Source organism: Gadus macrocephalus, chromosome 23 (genome assembly GCF_031168955.1).
Source record: "Gadus macrocephalus chromosome 23, ASM3116895v1".
In the NCBI taxonomy this organism is placed as follows: domain Eukaryota; kingdom Metazoa; phylum Chordata; class Actinopteri; order Gadiformes; family Gadidae; genus Gadus; species Gadus macrocephalus.
The window spans coordinates 1,753,242-1,774,568 of record NC_082404.1 but is presented as its reverse complement, the minus strand read 5'-3'; the positions used below and the strand labels follow the sequence as shown (position 1 = coordinate 1,774,568).

Below are 21,327 nucleotides of genomic sequence, written 5' to 3'. Positions count from 1 at the left end.
TTGCCTAGGGAAATAGGTTGGAAAATAAAAAAATTGCATGCATGTTTATTGTCTATGCAACACATCTCTAGTCGCCTAAAGGTACGGCCACACCAAACGCGTCACCTGCGTACCACGCGTATAAAATCGGCAATTTTTCCATAGGGAAGCATTGGTGTAAAGGTACGGCCACACCAAACGCGTCACCTGCGTACCACGCGTATAAAATCGGCAATTTTTCCATAGGGAAGCATTGGTGTACGCGCGTATGAGGTGCGTACAGCGTATCATGCGTACCAAGCAACATTTTACTCGCTGTAGGGGCGTATGAGGCGCGTACATATACGCGCGTATATATACGCGCGCACATATACGCGCGTACATGTACGCGAGGAGTTCAAAAAATTGAACTTTTTATGCTCATACGCGCCGCAATAGCCAATCAGCGTTGAGCTTGACCCGACGTCACTGGCAGAGAGTAGTGAGCTTGGACAGAAGCATACGGCCGACATCTTTCTTTATTCTGTGTGGAACTAGTAACATAGTTACGCCATTAAATGCTTTTATGGAAACATTTCTAGCGAGAAATGTGCATTTTACTTTCATAATGTTCGCTCGGTGAATGTGAAGGATGTTTGGTTTGATAGTTATGACGAAGAGGGAACGCTCCGTTCACTTGCATGGACAGAGTCTCTGGTTACTAAAGCAACCTCAACGTCTTGGCGGACTATATATCTGCTGATCAACACTACGAATGCTGGAAACACACCAGACACACCATGTGAAGTTATTTAACCCGATTATTGTTATTTATATCCGAGATTACTTAATCTAACCCGATCTAAACTCTATCACCCAAACACGGCGACGTTTGGGTTTCCTACCTCGGACTCCAGAGCAGCCATGTCCATGGCAGCCACGGCCGGCAACTTTCTTTATTCTGAGTGGAAATAGTAACATAGTTACGCCATTAAATGCGTTTATGGAAACATTTCTAGCGAGAAATGTGCATTTTACTCTCATAATGTTCGCTCGGTGAATGTGAAGGATGTTTGGTTTGATAGTTATGACGAAGAGTGAACGCTCCGTTCACTTGCATGGACAGAGTCTCTGATTGCTAAGCAACCTCAACGTCTTGGCGGACTATTTCTCTGCTGATCAACACTACGAATGCTGGAAACACACCAGACACACCATGTGAAGTTATTTAACCCGATTATTGTTATTTATATCCGAGATTATTTAATCTAACCCGATCTAAACTCTATCACCCAAACACGGCGACGTTTGGGTTTCCTACCTCGGACTCCAGAGCAGCCATGTCCATGGCAGCCACGGCCGGCAACTTTCTTTATTCTGAGTGGAAATAGTAACATAGTTACGCCATTAAATGCGTTTATGGAAACATTTCTAGCGAGAAATGTGCATTTTACTCTCATAATGTTCGCTCGGTGAATGTGAAGGATGTTTGGTTTGATAGTTATGACGAAGAGTGAACGCTCCGTTCACTTGCATGGACAGAGTCTCTGATTGCTAAGCAACCTCAACGTCTTGGCGGACTATTTCTCTGCTGATCAACACTACGAATGCTGGAAACACACCAGACACACCATGTGAAGTTATTTAACCCGATTATTGTTATTTATATCCGAGATTATTTAATCTAACCCGATCCAAGCTCTATCATCCATCCAAACACGGCGGCGTTTGGGTTTCCTTCCTCGGACTCCTTAAATGGTCAGATACGCGCGTATCTGACCATTTTTGACACAAAATGGTCAAGCAACATTTTCGCTGCGTTACGCACGTACATGGTACGCGAGGTACGCGCTTGGTGTGTTCGCACCTTAAGCGCGTATGAGGTGCGTACACGCGTATCATGCGTACCAAGCAACATTTTACTCGCTGTAGGGGCGTATGAGGCGCGTACATATACGCGCGTATATATACGCGCGCACATATACGCGCGTACATATACGCGCGTACATGTACGCGAGGAGTTCAAAAAATTTAACTTTTTACGCTCATACGCGCCGCAATAGCCAATCAGCGTTGAGCTTGACCTGACGTCACTGGCAGAGAGTAGTGAGCTTGGACAGAAGCATACGGCCGACATCTTTCTTTATTCTGTGTGGAAATAGTAACATAGTTACGCCATTAAATGCTTTTATGGAAACATAAATGCTTTTATGAAATGTGCATTTTACTTTCATAATGTTCGCTCGGTGAATGTGAAGGATGTTTGGTTTGATAGTTATGACGAAGAGGGAACGCTCCGTTCACTTGCATGGACAGAGTCTCTGGTTACTAAGCAACCTCAACGTCTTGGCGGACTATATATCTGCTGATCAACACTACGAATGCTGGAAACACACCAGACACACCATGTGAAGTTATTTAACCCGATTATTGTTATTTATATCCGAGATTATTTAATCTAACCCGATCTAAACTCTATCACCCAAACACGGCGACGTTTGGGTTTCCTACCTCGGACTCCAGAGCAGCCATGTCCATGGCAGCCACGGCCGGCAACTTTCTTTATTCTGAGTGGAAATAGTAACATAGTTACGCCATTAAATGCTTTTATGGAAACATTTTTAGCGAGAAATGTGCATTTTACTTTCATAATGTTCGCTCGGTGAATGTGAAGGATGTTTGGTTTGATAGTTATGACGAAGAGGGAACGCTCCGTTCACTTGCATGGACAGAGTCTCTGGTTACTAAGCAACCTCAACGTCTTGGCGGACTATATATCTGCTGATCAACACTACGAATGCTGGAAACACACCAGACACACCATGTGAAGTTATTTAACCCGATTATTGTTATTTATATCCGAGATTATTTAATCTAACCCGATCTAAACTCTATCACCCAAACACGGCGACGTTTGGGTTTCCTACCTCGGACTCCAGAGCAGCCATGTCCATGGCAGCCACGGCCGGCAACTTTCTTTATTCTGAGTGGAAATAGTAACATAGTTACGCCATTAAATGCGTTTATGGAAACATTTCTAGCGAGAAATGTGCATTTTACTCTCATAATGTTCGCTCGGTGAATGTGAAGGATGTTTGGTTTGATAGTTATGACGAAGAGTGAACGCTCCGTTCACTTGCATGGACAGAGTCTCTGATTGCTAAGCAACCTCAACGTCAAAAACCGATGCTTGTGTGGCGCTTGACATAGTTTCAAAGTTTATACCGTTTATACTCGGTAATACCGGTGTTGAGACGAGTGTATTACTCGTTGTGAAAATGTCCACACCGCAGCAACCCTAGTGAAAACCAGGACTTCCAATACAATTATATGAAACAAACATACATTTTCTAAAAATAGTAATGATTGATGTGACCGTTTAATGTTTATAACATCTGGTGCAACCATAGCCGCGAGAACGTATTCTCAGCAGGGGGTGCTGGAAAAAAAAACCTCAGCCTGCACTAGACTCGCAACTCGTTACATTGATAAAAAAGATATATAGCAGCGCAGCTCAATTACACCAGTGCATGCGCGCACAGTTGAAAATCGATCGTTGTGTTCACTTTCTTCACACCATGGTTCACATCCAGCTGCTCACAGAACAAGTTTAGCGCACCACCGCTACCCTCACACTTTTTCATATAACCTTTTTTCAGCACTAGGTCATATGAGCATTAAATAAATGCTGCGTCTCAAAATGCCTTGGACAGCAGCGAGGATGACTCGCTTTGCCACGGGCCGAAACAGTTCGGAGCGACCACAGCCAGAGCGAACACAGCGGGGCAGAGGAGTGTCAGGAATAGTCTTTGGTGTACACATCAGTACGGCCTATTTGCACTACTGTTTAGTGGCAATGCAGTGTTTTATTCTATGCCTTTTTATTTTCGTATATTATTTCAATGAATACAATTTATTTATTCATAAAAACAAGATCTGGTCTTCAAATCTTTTTTCCAAATATAGGTCGTCTTACAATGGGGTTTGTGTTTATATTCGGACCAATACGGTACAGCGGGCGCTCACATGACGTTAAGTATTTCCTGGTGCATAATGTGACGCTTCAGAACCTAAAATCCCGTTTCTCCCCGTTGACACGACAACACATAACCGGCGTTTTCAGAAATCTCCACTTTGGCCGGAGTTTTTAGAAATTATCGTTTTCTGTGATAAGACAGGGCCTTGGACAGGGGGTGTTGCAGCACCCCCAGCACCCCTACTTCCCGCGGTACTGGGTGCAACTTACAGCTGAATGTAGTGCCATGTTGTTAAACGAAAACCTACGCTAGCCTGGCTCGCTCTCGCGCATCTCTGTTCGCGCTCGTGCATGATTGCGCGTCCAGGTACTTGGAATGGGTGGAGTCAGAGTCAGCGTTGAAGGAGAGGGGGTAGGACCATTTGAGTTGTGTATTTTCAAAATCTGCTGGCGTTTCGCAAATCGCATACCCAACCTTTAAATAAATAAATGAATGATCATAATTCTGATCAACAGTTTGTTTACTATACATGTTTTTGACAACAGAATATGTACCACAACTTGATTATTCAACAGGTTATTTAAATGTTTACTGGCTGGTATTTATAGGAGTGATTCTAGGTTATAGGCCACTAATAGTAGATTATTGATCATGCGCTATTTTTTTATACTAAAATTGTTAACTCATCTGTTCTTTACGATTTGTATAATAAAAATCAGTTTTAGTAGAAAACAATTAGATGCAATGCCAATATTTCTAACAAAGCTAATATTCTAGATCATGAAGGGAATCTGCTTTCTGAATGACCTGGTTCGACCCAACATACATCTATTCTAATCTAGGGAACTGGAGTTTGTTCATAAAGCTAACTGCTATACTAAGCTCGGGGGTTTTCCTTTTACACCAACCCACTGTGCAACCAATCGCCTCCTGTCTAAACAAGCCCCGCCTTCTTCTTCAAGTCGCTCTGACGCCATGCTGGCAGGCGTAGGAAGTCAGCGCGGTTGGTGCCCAACAGGTTTTCGAAGTCCACATCGGAGAGGTACATCTGGCAACATACAAACAACACACTCAAAGATTTACAAACAACACGAGAGTCTGGGCTACATCTTAGATGCATTTTCCTTACAGCATTTTAGGATTGAATAGCCTGACCCCTGATGTTTGGTCGACCACTTTAGTGCTGTGCTACATCACTCTACTGGGGGTTGGACCCCTGGCCTCTTAGCAGCCACAGAGCCTTTCATAGCGCACACCTCTCCACACAGGGCTGCAGCAGCCTGCCCTGGGTCCGTCTCGCTGCCACTGGGTTGGAGTTGGTGTTTGATTCAGGGATCCAAAAATGACCCAGATTCAAACTGAACCAGATTCATAACTGATCCACATTGATAATGGATAACTGATCCCAATTCACTCTACACTCAACTCTAGCAAAGGTCCGTGCTACACACCACCTTGGTGGCTGCCGCACTCCACCTTTGACCTTTCTGGGTTTCTCCAAACACAAGGACGCAGGGTGGTGGCGTTAAAGCTGATGAATTGTTAAAAGATTGCCAAAACGGATCCAGATTCTTAACATGAATCTGGATACATTGATAACAGATCCTGATCTCTTCTGAACCAGGTCCATAACTGATCCAGGTTCCCTAACACAGTGCGCACCTCTTTCTGCCTGGGGTCCACTCCATTGGGCATCTCCTCCGGCTGCCGGTTGATCAGGTGCTCAGGGGCCATGTGGTGCTGGGAGACCCCAGAGGACTCCTCTCCCTGAGGGTCCCAGTTCGAGCCCCTGGAGTAGCAGGAGAACATCGTGCTGCCTGCTGAGGTGGGGGATTGGGGGGCGTCGCTGCCTGACCTGTTCCCTGACACAACCCCTGATCCATACCCTGGCCCTGTTCCAGCCCCTGATCCAAAACCTGGCCCTGATCCGTTACCAGGCCCTGAGCCATACCCTGGTCCTGTCCCTGTCCCAATCTCTGACCCAATCCCTGATCCATTTCCTGAACTGAACCCTGAACTAACCTCTGTCCTGTACCCTGACCCCTGCCCTGACATATTCCCTGACCCCTGCCCTGAAACAGACCCTGACCCGTACCCTGACCCTAGCTCTGATCCTTGCGCTAACCCGTATCCGGCAACAACCCCTGATCCTTGCCCTGATCCTGATACAACCCTGGTCCCATACCCTGAACCTTGCCCTGACCCTTGCCCTGACCCGTACCCTGAAACAGCCCCTGTCCCATACACTGACCCTGGCCGTGAGCCCGGGGATAGGTTCATAGAGAGGCTGGACTTGGCCCTCTGACTGGATGGGCTGGATGGGTTGGCCGGACTGGAGGCTCTTGGGGACAGCCTTCCCCCTTGGGTCATGTAACCTGGAGGGGTACCTACTGGGCCCCCCTGGGCGCTGTATGACGAGCCCCCATTCCCGTTTGTGAACCCAACAGGGTTCTTACTGAGATTGGCTTTGTTGAGGTCCTACAAACAAGAAGGCGTGACAGACGTATCAGATGGGTGAAGACTGAGGTACATGACTGGGGAATAATTAGGGCTAGGGTTAGCGTAAGGGTTAGTGTTAGCATTAGTGTTAGGGTTAGCGATAGTGTTAGCGATAGCGTTAGCATTAGGGTTAGCGTTAGGGTTAGGGTTAGCTTTAGGGTTAGCGTTAGGGTAGCGTTAATGTTATGGTTAGTGTTAGGGTTAACGTTAGCGTTAGCGATAGTGTTAGCATTAGGGTTAGCGTTATGGTTAGCGTTAGGGTTAGTGTTAGAGTTAGCATTAGGGTTAGCGTTTGCGTTAGGGTTAGTGTAAGGGTTAGCGTTAGCGTTAGGGTTAGGGATAGCGTTATTGTCGGGGTTAGCGTTAGGGTTAATCCATCACTTACGACAGTGATCACAGACGGAGACCCTGCATCACTCAGCTCCTTCTTCATCTGCTCATAGGAGTTCCCTCCCTGTTGAGACACCAGGGCTTCTGTTCAGTTAGTATAATCAGTTATAATGCAGCAGATATCCAGAGGAGATCAGACTTCATCATTTGTTTTCCCCAATGCTCTCAAACTGTGTTCTGCGTGTTTCCCTGTTTTATCATCCTAGAAATCCATGTGAGGTGAGAAGAATACTATGACTGTTGGTCACATGGTTAAAATTGAGTTAAAGGATTGATCCAAGCGTGGTTAGTACGCTTGGATCAATCCTGGCTGGGGTCTCCTTAGGGACAAGGTGAGAAGCTCAGCCATCCGTGAGGAACTCGGATTAGAGCCGCTGCTCCTCTGCCTAGAAAGGAGTCAGTTGAGCTGGTTCATCTGGTTAGGATGCCCACTGGGGCATCCCAAGGGAGGTGTTCCAGGCACATCCAGTGAGGAGGAGGCCTCGGGGAAGACCCAGGACTAGGGGGAGAGGCCGACCCCGGATAAGCGGTTTTGAAGATGAGATGAGGAGGATCTTAAAGGTGACATACATATATATATATATATATATATCCATATACCATACCACCAGGTTTGAGTGTGATTAGAAGCCGTTTTTTTGATCCGGCATACATGGTGAACACGCCCACTTGTGATGTCAGAAGAGGCAGAAATTCAAAACGGCTTGTAACGGCTAATCACACACACACCTGGTGGTATAATATGTCACTTTTAAACAAACTTACTTAGTGAACCTTATTTTTGAGCTCCATGTCATAACACAGCAGGGAGGGGTTAGGCCAGGATTACCAGGCTCTTTGAAGATTCGAACCCAGAGCCTTTCTGCTGGGAATCCAACATCCTCCTGACCAGCGCCCTCCCCCTTGGCCCCCCTACTCACGCTCCACTTGTGGGGGTCCCAGGCGTTGAACCAGCCGGTGAAGGTGGGGGGTTCGTAGCCCTGCTTGACAGAGATGAGGGGCGTGTCAAGGTCGCGTCCCGCCGGGTGGGTTCTCAGGTAATCAAGAGCGCTGTTGACGGCCTCCTGGGTCTCGTGCTGATTGGCCGAGCTGCCGATCCACAGGAAGACCTAGAGAGTGTGGAGCGGGGGAGAGAGACAGAGACCAACACAGAGAGAGACAGAGAGACAGAGAGACAGAGAGAGAGGGAGAGAAAATAAAGGTTTGGTTCATGCATAAAACTCTTTGGGGCTTTATTTAATAATGAATTGAATGTGAAGATGTGAAGGTGTGAAAACATTCTCAAACTTCAGACGCTGGCCTCCCTTTCCTTTTCCCCTGAAAAGAGAAGCAGACAGGACCTCCAGGATGGAGGCTTCAGGCTGGGGAGGAGCTCACCTCCTCCCAGGTGTCCAGCAGCATGACGTCCTCCTCGTCCAGGTCCGTCTGTGTGAAGTCGTACACCTCCTCCATCTGGAAGCGGCCCGTCTGATTGGAGCACTCAAACAGCCGGGGGGCGTGGAGAGGCACCTCCTTCTGCAGCCTGCAGATTGACCAGAGCATCGCGTCTTAGTTTTGGTGAGACACGTGTTCTGTGACAGGATGAAGGTCACGCGCTCTCTCCTTCTGGAACTTGTCTGTATTTCCATCTCGTTGATACATTTCTGACCTAACTTCAAGTTGCAGCATCAGGAAAAGACGGATGTTTGGTTCTATGGGAGACATAGACGTTTGTAGTTCACCAATGTGGTAGTAATACATGATTAAAAACGTGTGCACAGTTTAAAATCCTGCACAAGGAATCCTTAAATTAATCCTGATTAAAAAGAATCATAGAAAACCGTTCGACACAGAGTCTCGAGACCTTTCTGAAAGGCAATGCAGAAAACACAACATAGCTCATTGGAGGGAGGCAGGTCGAGGGAGGTGGATGCAGGTTGAGGCAGGCCGAGTTAGGCAGGGCCAAACAGGGGCTATCAGCTAAATAGACACAGGGACTCACATGTATTAATCTTTTTGGACCTGGTCAAGCTGTTCTAGATCTATTTCATCACACAAAACGCCTCCACAGCCAACGAGCGGTGAGAGTGTCTGGCGGCCGGCTGACTGTACCTCTTGTCCCTGGCGTACGGGGCCTTTCCCCCCAGAGCGACCCAGAATTCGGCTGGCTCCTGATCCTCCATCACCACCTGCTTGTCCTCCTTGGAGAGCACGTCGGACATGGCTCTGCCCATCAGGCGCTCATCTCCGCTGCAGCCCTGGGACACAGAACCAAGACACACAAACACACAAACAGAGTCACCACCGACATCGCAAGGGCTCCTGTTGTGGTGGCTGCAGCTGCTTCATCTCAGTCTGTGTCTGGGTTTGGCCCTGAGTAAATCACCATTAGTTTCAGAGTATCTAGCATCTAACTATCAATTACACACACACACACGTAAGCAGAGACACACGCATATGAACCAGAACCGGAGCGGTGCTCATCTCGGTAGAACCGAGAGGTGCAGAGCAGAACCGAGAGGTGCTCACCCTGTAGAACCGAGAGGTGCTCACCCTGTAGAACCGAGAGGTGCTCACCCTGTAGAACCGAGAGGTGCTCACCCTGTAGAACCGAGAGGTGCTCACCCTGTAGAACCGAGAGGTGCTCACCCTGTAGAACCGAGAGGTGCTCACCCTGTAGAACCGAGAGGTGCTCACCCTGTAGAACTGAGAGGTGCTCACCCTTTAGAACTGAGAGGTGCTCACCCTGTAGAACTGAGAGTTGCTCACCTTTAGAACCGAGAGGTGCATACAGTTAGAACCGAGCGGTGCTCACCTTTAAAACTGAGCGGGCTCACCTTGCCATACCACAGGTAGCTGGTGGCGGGGGTCTTTAGCAGAAACACGTCGTTGGTGTTGAGGGAGGAGGCGCGCGCCGGCACCTCGGTGGCCTTGGTGTTCAGCTCGCTGGTCCCGCGCACCTGGAAGAGACGCGTGTCCGTGCTGGGGGGCGCCACGCCCGGCCGGCCCGTCCCACCCTGCACGCAAACACACACATGGAGACACTCGTATACCAATGTACACACACATATACAAATATAATTATGTACACCCATACACACACATACACGCACGCAAACGCATGTAGACACACATATGCATGTACACATACACATGCACACACACAAACACACACACACACATACATGAAGGCCGAGCATTAATAAAGAAACACACAGTCACACACATACACACAGCCAGACACACACTCGTATTTGTATATGGACATGGACAGTGGTTTGGGCGCACCTCGAACAAGATGAGCTTCCCTTTGAAGATGGCCAGGAAGTGTCGCGGCTCCTTGCCCATGACCACCCTGACCTGGACGGCCGCCCCCTGGAGGCTGTTGTCCACGTTCACCGCCTGGAAGGCACACGCTGTCACCTCGTCCCGGGTGGCGTGGCGGCCCTACCGCACACAATAAGGTCAGTGCTATGCTAGCCCACGCTATGTGCTACGCTAGCTGTAGAGCTCCTGTAGAACTAAGCGCTAGGATGAAATGCTGACCAAAACATTTGAAATAAACAAGGAAATAAATTAAACATTTAAAACACATGAATGACTACATATATGAAAGCAGAAATAAATGGAGAATTGGAGACAGAGCCAGCAGGGTAAGGGTGTGGGGAGCAGCCACCTGCCACATGTACAGGATATAGTGCTGCCTGCTGGACATCCGGTAGGAGTAGAGCACCAGGTAGCAGTCCCCTCCGTAGAACTGTCCGTAGCTGCTGGGCTTCACCTCGGCCAGCTCCACATTTTCAATGCGCCAGATCTGCACAGGGTGGGTTGCTGCCTTAGTGCCCATGAGCTTTACACTAGAGGGTGAACTGGTCAATTGTGGTTCATTTAAAAATGATGTGGGTGTGTGTGTGTGTCTGTGTATGTGTATGTGTGTGTGTGTGTGTGTGTGTGTGTGTGTGTGTGTGTGTGTGTGTGTGTGTGTGTGTGGGTGTGTGTGTGTGTGTGTGTGTGTGTGTGTGTGTGTGCGCCTGTCCATGTGTGTGTGTGTTCCCTACCTTCACGTCTCCTGAAGCGTCGTCAACCATGCGCTGCTGTGCAGCCAGTTCAGGGCGAGCGTGGAGCTCCATCACGTTGAACTTCACCTGCTCCACTTTGGCTGCAGGGGAGAGAGAGTGTCAGAGTTCTAGTTATAGTTCTACATTTAAATGTTAGAACTTTCATTGGAAAAACTTCTGTAAATAATTCTAACAACGTCTGCTGCTAGCCAGGGGCTTAGTGGTGAACACGAGGGGACGGTCTGGACGCCACACTCTACTTTGGTTCCCTAAATGTTCCTCTTACCATCAAATCACCTGAATGGGCAAATCCCCGCTCTCCCCCCCAGAAGGTTGTGTGTTCCATCCCCCCCTTCTTAGCCTAGACCCCATGACAGCTGAACTACCTCTTCAACGAGGGTGGGTCGTCACAGCACGTATGCGGGAAACTACAGTGCTGACTTATCCACGCGACACATAAACAGACAGGGCTACACACAGGAGCCTCTCCACCTCTGTCACGGTCCACGGCATGTTCTTGCACGCTGATCCTGCCGTGTTCAATAATCAATCACCATTGTTGAATGAACGCTGATGGTAACATTAAAAGATGCCGGGTGTCGGGTTTTAGTCTCTGACGTTGCACTCATCATGACTGTGATGGGTGGCCATTAGCCTGTTTACGTCACACAAAATTATCAGATCAGCTCTTTTGGAACTTCGACGGAGGAGAGGCTAAAAAAGTACCAGATACCAGGTACCAGTAACCTCATTCTGGTGATCCAAACGCAAAAAAAGGCAGGCGAAGTTGAGGCGAGTTGAGGTGGTACTGTCTGTGGAAGTGGTCATAAGTGTGTGCAGGGAGTACTCTAGGTATGTGTTGGGGTACCTATCCTCCCCGGGCTGTAGGTGTGTGTTGGGGGTACTCTAGGTGTGTGTTGGGGGTACTCTAGGTGTGTGTTGGGGGTACTCTAGATATGTGTTGGGAGTACTCTAGGTGTGTGTTGGGGGTACTCTAGGTGTGTGTTGGGGGTACTCTAGATATGTGTTGGGGGTACTCTAGGTGTGTGTTGGGGGTACTCTAGGTGTGTGTTGGGGGTACTCTAGGTGTGTGTTGGGGGTACTCTAGGTGTGTGTTGGGGGGACTCTAGATATGTGTTGGGGGTACTCTAGGTGTGTGTTAGGGGTACTCTAGGTGTGTGTTGGGGGTACTCTAGGTGTGTGTTGGGGGTACTCTAGGTGTGTGTTGGGGGTACTCTAGATATGTGTTGGGGGTACTCTAGGTACTCTAGGTGTGTGTAGGTGTTTTGGGTGTACTCTAGATAAGTGTTGGGGGTACTCTAGGTGTGTGTTGGGGGTACTCTAGATATGTGTTGGGGGTACTCTAGGTGTGTGTTAGGGGTACTCTAGGTGTGTGTTGGGGGTACTCTAGGTGTGTGTTGGGGGTACTCTAGGTGTGTGTTGGGGGTACTCTAGGTGTGTGTTGGGGGTACTCTAGGTGTGTGTTGGGGGTACTCTAGGTGTGTGTTTGGGGTACTCTAGGTGTGTGTTGGGGGTACTCTAGGTGTGCGTTATACCTATTCTCCCCTTGGTGTAGGTGCTGCCGAGGCCCATGGTCTGGTTGGTCTCCCTCCAGGACTGGAACAGGTGTTTAAAGATAGCCGACTCGGCTCCCTCACTCATCACCTCCACGTTGGTGGTGGCTGGGTAGCTTTTGGCTTTGATAAAGCCCTGGGTGGAGAGGAGGGACACGATTCAATTGTATCACGTATCTTTGGCAGACGGTGGTTTAAAATAGTAATGCAAGAAAACAATTTGAAATATTACTATTTAATAGTAAAGGGAAAAACAACAAATGTGTCATTGTTCTTCATTTATCATGGTCATATTTTCATCCCATGATTGCTCATCTATAGATGGGAGATGTGTTGTCTAAACACTGACTTAGACCCGCCTCCCCCCCCCCCCCCTCCCCGTTCAACTCTTCACATATGCAGCCAGGTCATGTTATGTATGTTATTTATGTGACCCTTCCCAGAGCGGACATCTTGGCTCTAGACGCTAGAGGATGTGTTTATATTGAGACTACAATTGTTCAAAACTCAATCCAGACAACGTTCCCCAGGAGGCCGCTGGGTGAGCCAGGTCAGTTTGAAGCTCCGCCTCTCACCACCGCACTGCTGAGGGCGGAGCGGCGCTCCACCGGGGACGCCTGGCGGCCCTTCCACACCAGCAGGCTGGAGCCGCCCTGGTCCACCAGGTAGCAGTCCTGGGGGAGAGAGAGAGGTAGGGAGAGAGAAGTGGAATAGGGGAAGAATAAGAGAGGGGCAGGGGGAGAGAAAATTAGGAGAGAGAGGGGGGGGGGGGGGGGGGACAGAGAGAACGCACCATGTATTTAATTATGTAGGAAAGAAATACCCTGAAATGTACTTGACATGAGCTGTGATACATGTTACACATGGTGTGAGGAGGAGTGTGGAAGGGGGAGGTGGAGGAGGAGGAGGAAGGGGGGAGGAAGAGGAGAAGGAGGAGTGTGTGAAGGAGGAGGAGTGTGTGAGGAGGAGGAGGCTCACTGTGGAGTGCAGGAGGTCCTGGGTGAGGGGCTGGGATGCCACCTCCTGGACCACCAGCTTGCCGCTGTTGTCCGTCACACTGAGGAAACACACTCTTTACTATAAATGGTCCAACAGAACTAGGGGGTCATTTATCTGGGAGAGGAGTCTCAAGCCCTCCGATCTGGTCAGAGGGGGACTAGAACGATGGACCCCGGATTCCACCCCTATACCAAAATACACCAAGTTCTTAAATATGACATTTCATACATTTATATTAGCTTGGGCTCTCTGGTTGGATGCAAGTTGTACAATGACAATGAAATGGAGTCTAAACTAATCTAAACCAAAGGAAATGAGCGCCCCCTGGTGGTGAGTGGGACGTAGCCCACTCTTCCCCCTGGTGGTGAGTCTGGGGTAGTGCAGTCCTCACTGGTAGAGCTTCACGCTTTGGTGCTGCGCTTTGTTGCGGCTGTCGTCCGGAACAGCGTCTTTCATCTGGCCAGTCCTCTGGCCCAGCACCGCCATCATGGTCTTCATCAGCTCCGGAGAGTCTTCCTCGTCTGACCCCTCAACCACGTTGATCTGGGCCCGGCCCCCCCGCTCCCGGTCCCGGATGTCCTGTGCCAACAGGACCGCCTGAAGAATCCAGGAGACCAATCAGAACCCTTCTATAGACCGCCTGAAGAACCCAGGAGACAATCAGAACCCTTCTATAGACTGCCTGAAGAACCCAGGAGACAATCAGAACCCTTCTATAGACCGCCTGAAGACACCAGGAGACCAATCAGAACCCTTCTATAGACCGCCTGAAGACACCAGGAGACCAATCAGAACCCTTCTATAGACCGCCTGAAGAACCCAGGAGACCAATCAGAACCCTTCTATAGACCGCCTGAAGACACCAGGAGACCAATCAGAACCCTTCTATAGACCGACTGAAGACCCCAGGAGACCAATCAGAACCCTTCAAAGGTCATCCAACTGCTGCTCTCGAGGCCAGTTGAGACCAGTAGAGACGAGGTAGAGACCAGTAGAGACCAGGTAGAGACCAGTAGAGACCAGGGAGAGACCAGTAGAGACAAGATATAGACCAGATAGAGACCATTAGAGAAGAGGTAGAGACGAGGTAGAGACCAGTAGACAAAAGGTAGAGACCAGTAGAGACCAGTTCCGACCAGGTAGAGACCATTAGGGACCAGTAGAGCCCAGTAGAGCCCAGTGGAGACCAGGTAGAGACCAGGTAGAGACCATGTAGAGACCAGTAGAGATCAGTAGAGACCAGGTAGAGACCCGAGAATCATTCTCTCTATCTACCTGCTATGATGTCATCCCTCTCTTTCAACCCCATTTCCTGTCCCTCTACTCGCCCATTTCAGCACAAGAAAGCCCATAAAATAAATCTACATCTATATCTATCAATATATGTATACATAAGCAACCTTTCTATTGTTAGACCTCATACAAATGTACAGGGTAATGAACTGCTCCTCATTGCCTCTCCTTTGTTTCCATGCGGTCTCCTACAGTAACCCCCATAAGGCAGTGTGGTTGGGTCCAGCGCCCTGAGCCGCCCCCTTTGGAGGGAGTGTGTCGGACAGACCTTGAGCTTCTCTCTGCGGTTGCTCTGGTGCCCGTTCCACTGGATGATGTTCTTCCCCATGTCCAACAGGAAGATGTCCCCTTTGTTGAAGCTGTTCCAAGACACGTCCACCTGGTCCAGAGCACATTGAGTCTCAATGTTGGAGCCATTACGGAAATATGGCAATAATGGAATGGAAATAATAATAATAATAATTTATATAACTATGGTTAAATTGAGTTTGTATTCTGTCTGGCTCCCCCCGTACGTCTTTTCTATTATTGCATTCATTCAGTTACTGAAGGGATTTATTTCACCTGCGGGAATGTGACACAAACGAGAGTGAGACGGGGAAGCGGGCAGTTTTTTGACCTCAAATGTTTGTTGAAAAGTATAGTTATCAAGACGAATAATTTTTGTTTGAAGCTTTATTAAATTAAGCATTTTTGTTTAAACTTCGAATCAGATTGCTTTACTTTGGTTTTGGATTGCGCGTCGCCTACCCAACTCCTATAGTGGCTTCTTATCTTGGCAATAAAGCCACTATACCCACTCTATGCTCATTGAGCTACGATGTCAGTGTTAATGATGGTTTGACAAACATCATGGCACTGAACTCCTGTGGCTTTAAGAAGGACCAAAGAGCCCCCATGAGGGGCTGGCCCCCGGGACCCCCCAGGCTCCCGGGACCCCAAGGCGCACGGTGGCCCCCCATGCTCCGGGGGGCCTCCGGCTTCACGTACCTCCGTCGCCGTGACGTTCTTGCGTCCCTTGACACGCAGCAGGCGCAGGACGCTGTAGCAGTTGGTCTCCACGTGCTGGAACCCGGACGCCACCCCACCCTTCTTGTAGCTGGGAGGGGGGAGACGAGCATTAAGGGAGGGAGGGGGGAGACGAGCATTAAGGGAGGGAGGGGGAGACAAGTATTAAGGGAGGGAGGGGGGAGACGAGCATTAAGGGAGGGAAGGGGGAGACGAGCATTAAGGGAGAGAGGGGGGAGACGAGTATTAAGGGAGGGAGGGGGGAGACGAGCATGAAGGAAGGGAGAGGGTGCACTCGGATGAGTAGTACTGGCACTGGAAACCAGTTGAAGGCAGGAGTAGCAGAATACAGAGTTGAATGAACAACGTGGGTTATTTCTGTCCAAGTGACTTCATAAGAAGAGGATGAGAGAAGTGAAACCAATCTCAGACTGAGCTGAACTGTGTGTGTGTGTGTGTGTGTGTGTGTGTGTGTGTGTGTGTGTGTGTGTGTGTGTGTGTGTGTGTGTGTGTGTGTGTGTGTGTGTGTGTGTCCATGTGTGTGTGTGTGTGTGTGTGTGTGTGTGTGTGTGTGTGTGTGTGTGTGTGTGTGTGCGTGTGTGCGTGTGTGTGTGTGTGTGTGTGTGTGTGTGTGTGTGTGCGTGTGTGTGTGTGTGTGTGTGTGTGTGTCTGTGTCTGTGTGTGTGTCTGTGTGCGTGTGTGTGTGCATATGTGTGTGTGTGCGTGTGTGCGTGTGTACGTGTGTGTGTGTCCTCACATGAGGCCGTTCTTGAAGTAGCTCCTGAAGGAGGGGGACTCGGCCCCCTGGACCTGGCGGTGCTGCACCGGGCTGCCCCCCAGGCTCTCGTCCAGCTGGGTCACCAGGATGGCCGCAGCCCCCTGCTCGTCTTGGGAGGAGGAGCCCCCGATCCAGTAGTGGATGTCAGCCGCCCCGCCCGCCGAGCGCTGCTGGAGGACACAAACACACACACACACACACACACACACACACACACACACACACACACACACACACACACACACACACACACACACACACACACACACACACAGAGGGAGAGAGGAACACATCACACATACATAAGGAGAGAAACCAGCAATGTCGGTCCAGTACTCACATAGAGTCCAGTACTCACGTAGATCATCAGGTAGCAGAACCAGTACTCAGAGGAACAAGTAGCAGAACCAGTACTCAGAACAGCAGGTAGCAGAACCAGTACTCAATGCAACAAGTAGCAGAACCAGTACTCAGTGCAACAAGTAGCAGAACCAGTACTCACGTAGAGCATCAGGTAGCAGAACCAGTACTCACGTAGAGCACCAGGTAGCAGTCTCCCTCGAAGAAGTTCCCATAGCCCTGAGGCGGAACAGGAACCATTTCCATGTTCTGGGGGAACACAGCATGTCATTACTAAGGAGAGACTAGCATCTCTAAACACCTCTTCAAATGGTTGAAAATGTGACCCATTCAGAGCCACGCATAGATACGCAAACACACACACACAACAGCCAATTGGGCGGTAGACTCACGTTGATGGTCCATATCTGCAGACCTGGTTTGCGGCTTACGTTGGGAAAAAGGTTTGGAGCTGGGTCAGCCATCCCGCCGGACTACAACACAAAATCTACAAGTCGGACTGGATAAACAGCACCGTCTTCACACTGGAACTACAGGTGTTCAGACTGAATTAAACAGCATCTGGATCTTGCAATTTAATATTTTAGCAAATATTTTGCATTTCGCATTCAAGACGGCCATATGAATGGGTCAATTAATTATTTATTGTTTCATAATAATTATTATTTACTTTTCTTCAGGATGTTTTAAAAAGGCCAATAAATGATAACATTTATAGAAGAGGGATTTTGTAATCCTGGAAGGTGATTTTTTAAATATACATAATATATACTTTTATTATTTTTTATTATCCTTATTTGCTCAAGTTTACAAAGTAGCTTCTTCCAAAATACCACTAACTCCGCTATTAATACTGCATGTAGTACTCAACATCCACTGAGTAATTCACAGTACCAGCTCAACGCGGTGTGTATGTATGGGTGGTGTGGACCTAGGAGTGTCCCTTAATACCTGATCGAACCACTCTTTAAAGAACCACTGACTTTTTTTTAAATTATATTTTTTATTTAGTTGAAAGGGACAATGCTCATTGATTGACCAACAAGTTTCTTGCTGTAAATAAGCCAGAGTTAGCTGCAAATGCTAATTTCTATCTGTTGTCCCTAGCGAGATCTTAAAAGGCAAAACACATAACTGATCAAATATAAGCGATCAAAAAGGAATTTGAAAAAGAATAAGTTTCTCTTTTAAGAACCACTGTCTCTCTTTAAAAAATCCACTCTCTCTTTAAATAACCACTGTCTTTCTTTAAAGAACAGACCGTCTCACTTTAAAGAACCACTATTTCTCTTTATAGAACAGGCTTTCTCTCTTTAAAGAACCGCTGTCTCTCTTTAAAGAACAGGCTGTCTCTCTTTAAAGAACAGGCTGTTTCTCTTTAAAGAACAACTGTCTCTCTTTAAAGAACAGGCTGTCTCTCTTTAAAGAACAACTGTCCCTCTTTAAGGAACAGGCTGTCTCTCTTTAAAGAACTGTCTATCTTTAAAGAACAACTGTCTCTTTTTGAAGAACAGGCTAACACCTTGTAAGGACAGATGTGTACAGAAGGCTAGCAGAAAGCGTTGAAACATAAAAAAAATAAGGTACCTTGCTGATCAATCCAAACCTTTATTTAAATCAGTGGAAGTGACAGAGCCAGGATTGTGTGTAAGTCGTTAACTATGAGAACCCTTTTACACCTCTGGAGCAGCACGCCATGTGAGGAGTGAATGCAACCCCGCTGACCAGTAGGTTGCCATGGCAGCTGATAAATAGGTGTGGTGCTTTGAGGTGAGCAACACCGACTGGTCACCTACATCCAGGATGTGGACCACACCCCTAGGATCAATACCCTCTCACTCAGGGTACGAAGGGAACCTGATAAAGGACGTGACTCACCCAGGGAGCAAACATACACAGAGAGATTGATTCTTAAGCAGGCTCACGACAAAAAAAAATGGAGTAGAGGTCACCAAGAAAACCAAAGGGATAAACTCTACATCTGAGTCCACAAGTGCTGAAGGTAGATGAAAGTTTTTCAACAACCATAAACCGGACCCCGGACAATGGGTCTGTGGTGCCTGATGAGCTGGTGTTTTATCATCTCAGGCGCGGAGCCCATTCAGCTCATTCAATTGTGTTCCCCAGCCACTCCCAGTGAGGAGCCTGTTATACTGGGTTGATTGTTACTCCACCAATAAGCAGAATGTTTCCATTCCTCTTGGTTTATAACTGTATGACATCTCCAAGAATCCTCCCCTCATCCTATATAAGGAGGGAAAATATAGGATAAGAGGATTCATACTCCCCCCGCCACACACACACACGCACGCACGCACGCACGCACGCACGCACGCACGCACGCACGCACGCACGCACGCACGCACGCACGCACGCACGCACGCACGCACGCACGCACGCACGCACACACACACACACACACACACACACACACACACACACACATACGCACACACACACATGCAAACACACACACACACACAAACATACACGCACACACATTAACACATTAACACACACACACACACACATTGAAGAAATACTTGTAATAAGTGCTCATAAGGGCCGATGTCAAAGTCAGCTCAACGTGCAAACAGGTTGGCTTCAACTAAAGTAGTACATTATAAATGCAAATACACATAAACAGGCAATCAATTTGAAACAAGGGCCATGGTCCAAAACATATAATTCTTACCTTTGATGGACGAAGAAGGTCCTGGTGGCTCACCTCTGTGCTGACGCTAGGATGGACTCACAGGAGGACAGAGGGACAGACAGAGGAACAGACAGAGGGACAGAGGGAGACCAACAGACAGAGGCAGACTGTGTGTATCAGCTCTGTCTCTGAGCTTCCAGCTCGGTTTGGTGTGATTTATGGCAAATCGGGTTGGGTATTTCTCTCCACCCAGGTAGGAGTACACCTGCTCTCTCTCTCTCTCTCTCTCTCTCCCCCCCTCTCTCTCTCCCTCCCTCTCCCTCTGATTTCCATTGTTTCCTAGTTAACAATGGACTGCCCATTCCAAAGGCCGTGGCCCAGTGGCTCCCTGAGGGCTGAGCTCACCATGGGAGGGGTGGAGGGGGGTGGAGACTGGGATCAGGACATGGGTGGAGGCTGCTGACGAGGACGGCCATAAGCCTGTCTGTGACGATGTCCCCACTCAGAACATTGTTCCCAGCGTTCTCATCTCCGACCAAACGCCTGGAACAAGAAGTCCCAAATGAGCGTTATCCCGAGAGAGAGGGCGGGACTTTGAGTTACAGGGATTTAGCTGCTAGAGGCGAGAGACAGGGCGGGACTTCCAGTAAACACATGATTCAAATATTACCATGTCAAGTTATTTGTCATGAAACCCCATGTTATTCTTCTTGCTGTTGTTGTTGTTGTTGTCATGTTCTTTTTCATCTGTCGCCAGGCACGGTTAACGAACCGCGGAAGGAAGAGATGGGAAATGGAGTTGGGGGTGGGAGACGGGATAACGGTCCGGTTGAGGATCCTTTCCCAGCACCACTAGGACCGCTCCACTACAACGGGGAGAACCACAGACTCCTGAGTGATCTTCAAGAGGAAACCGTTGATTCCATTTGAAAATCAATCTGGAATCAGTTAATTTAATCTCAAGATCCATCTTTGTTCAACTGGTTCCTTTCAATCAGGGTCCTTGATGGATCAGAAGAGGGATATCCTTTTATTTTTTATTAGAAAGTCTCCCTTTAGATCTGTACTTGATCAGCCAATGAAAAGTTGACATAATTAGCTTGTTTCTTTTGATGCGTACTTTGAAAAATATGTTTCGGTCGAGTTTTCACTGTCAACCACATGACATGTCATTGTGACATTGTGCATTGTGCAACTGATGCCTGCATTACATATAAAAAAAACCTTTGACTTCACTGACCAACTACTAGTAGTAGTAATACTAACTAGTAACTTGAATTACATTATATACATGGAAATTAAACTTCCATACAGCTGAAGATGATCAAGCATAATTAAGGAGGAACACCGATCTGAGCTCCATGAGGGCTCACTGAAGTCCCCAGACCTTCCTGCTGGGTGGAGGACACTGGTCTGACTCAACAGCCTGAATGCTGCGCTTATCACGTGGATCCAGGACAACCTTTACCACTCCTGCGGATAACGTTTTATAGGCGTCAAGACAACCATTTGAAGACTTTCTATCTCGGATCCAGACCGTGTGTATGAAGAATGGAAGTAGAAGGAGGATGATAAAGGTGAATGGCAATGAAGAGAAGTCCTCCTCACCGTTGATTCAGCCGCAGGTTCCTTGCTCTTAACCTTAACTATCAATCATCTCTTCTCTGATAGCCATTGTTGTCCTGGACACGGGGAACTTCACATAACGGCGGTTTGTGTGTTGTGTTTTCTGTTATTAAATACAAACTTTGGATAAAACAAATGAGCGATATTAATTTGATCATTATTAACAGCATAC

General features: G+C 48.2%; 1 protein-coding gene and 1 long non-coding RNA gene across 4 annotated transcripts; one reads left to right on the top strand and one right to left on the bottom strand.

Moving 5' to 3' along the window:
- Window positions 1–3,174: 3,174 nt before the first annotated feature.
- LOC132452196 (uncharacterized) lies at window positions 3,175–3,477 on the top strand. The gene is made up of 2 exons (XR_009524261.1): window positions 3,175–3,317; window positions 3,376–3,477. It is a non-coding gene; the product is annotated as an uncharacterized LOC132452196 (long non-coding RNA).
- A 960-nt stretch (window positions 3,478–4,437) lies between these two features.
- Window positions 4,438–21,314, bottom strand: vill (villin-like). 3 transcript variants are annotated; one of them, XM_060044647.1, is made up of 21 exons: window positions 20,200–21,314; window positions 19,569–20,072; window positions 17,266–17,346; window positions 17,048–17,122; window positions 16,493–16,683; window positions 15,718–15,826; window positions 14,996–15,106; window positions 13,826–14,031; window positions 13,414–13,492; window positions 13,011–13,109; window positions 12,418–12,571; window positions 10,862–10,962; window positions 10,480–10,617; window positions 10,092–10,250; window positions 9,641–9,820; window positions 8,916–9,061; window positions 8,202–8,346; window positions 7,745–7,933; window positions 6,820–6,888; window positions 5,598–6,413; window positions 4,438–4,983 (listed from the first exon to the last, which is right to left on the bottom strand). In XM_060044647.1, exons 3-21 carry the CDS (start codon window positions 17,335–17,337, stop codon window positions 4,870–4,872), a joined length of 3,153 nt encoding a protein of 1,050 aa, XP_059900630.1. In that variant the 5' UTR covers window positions 17,338–17,346; window positions 19,569–20,072; window positions 20,200–21,314; the 3' UTR covers window positions 4,438–4,869. The 3 variants fall into 3 exon arrangements, with proteins under 3 accessions (XP_059900630.1, XP_059900629.1, XP_059900631.1); XM_060044646.1 differs by having other exon boundaries at window positions 19,569–20,395; window positions 21,138–21,314; XM_060044648.1 differs by having other exon boundaries at window positions 16,493–16,680; window positions 19,569–21,314.
- Between the last annotated feature and the right edge of the window lie 13 nt (window positions 21,315–21,327).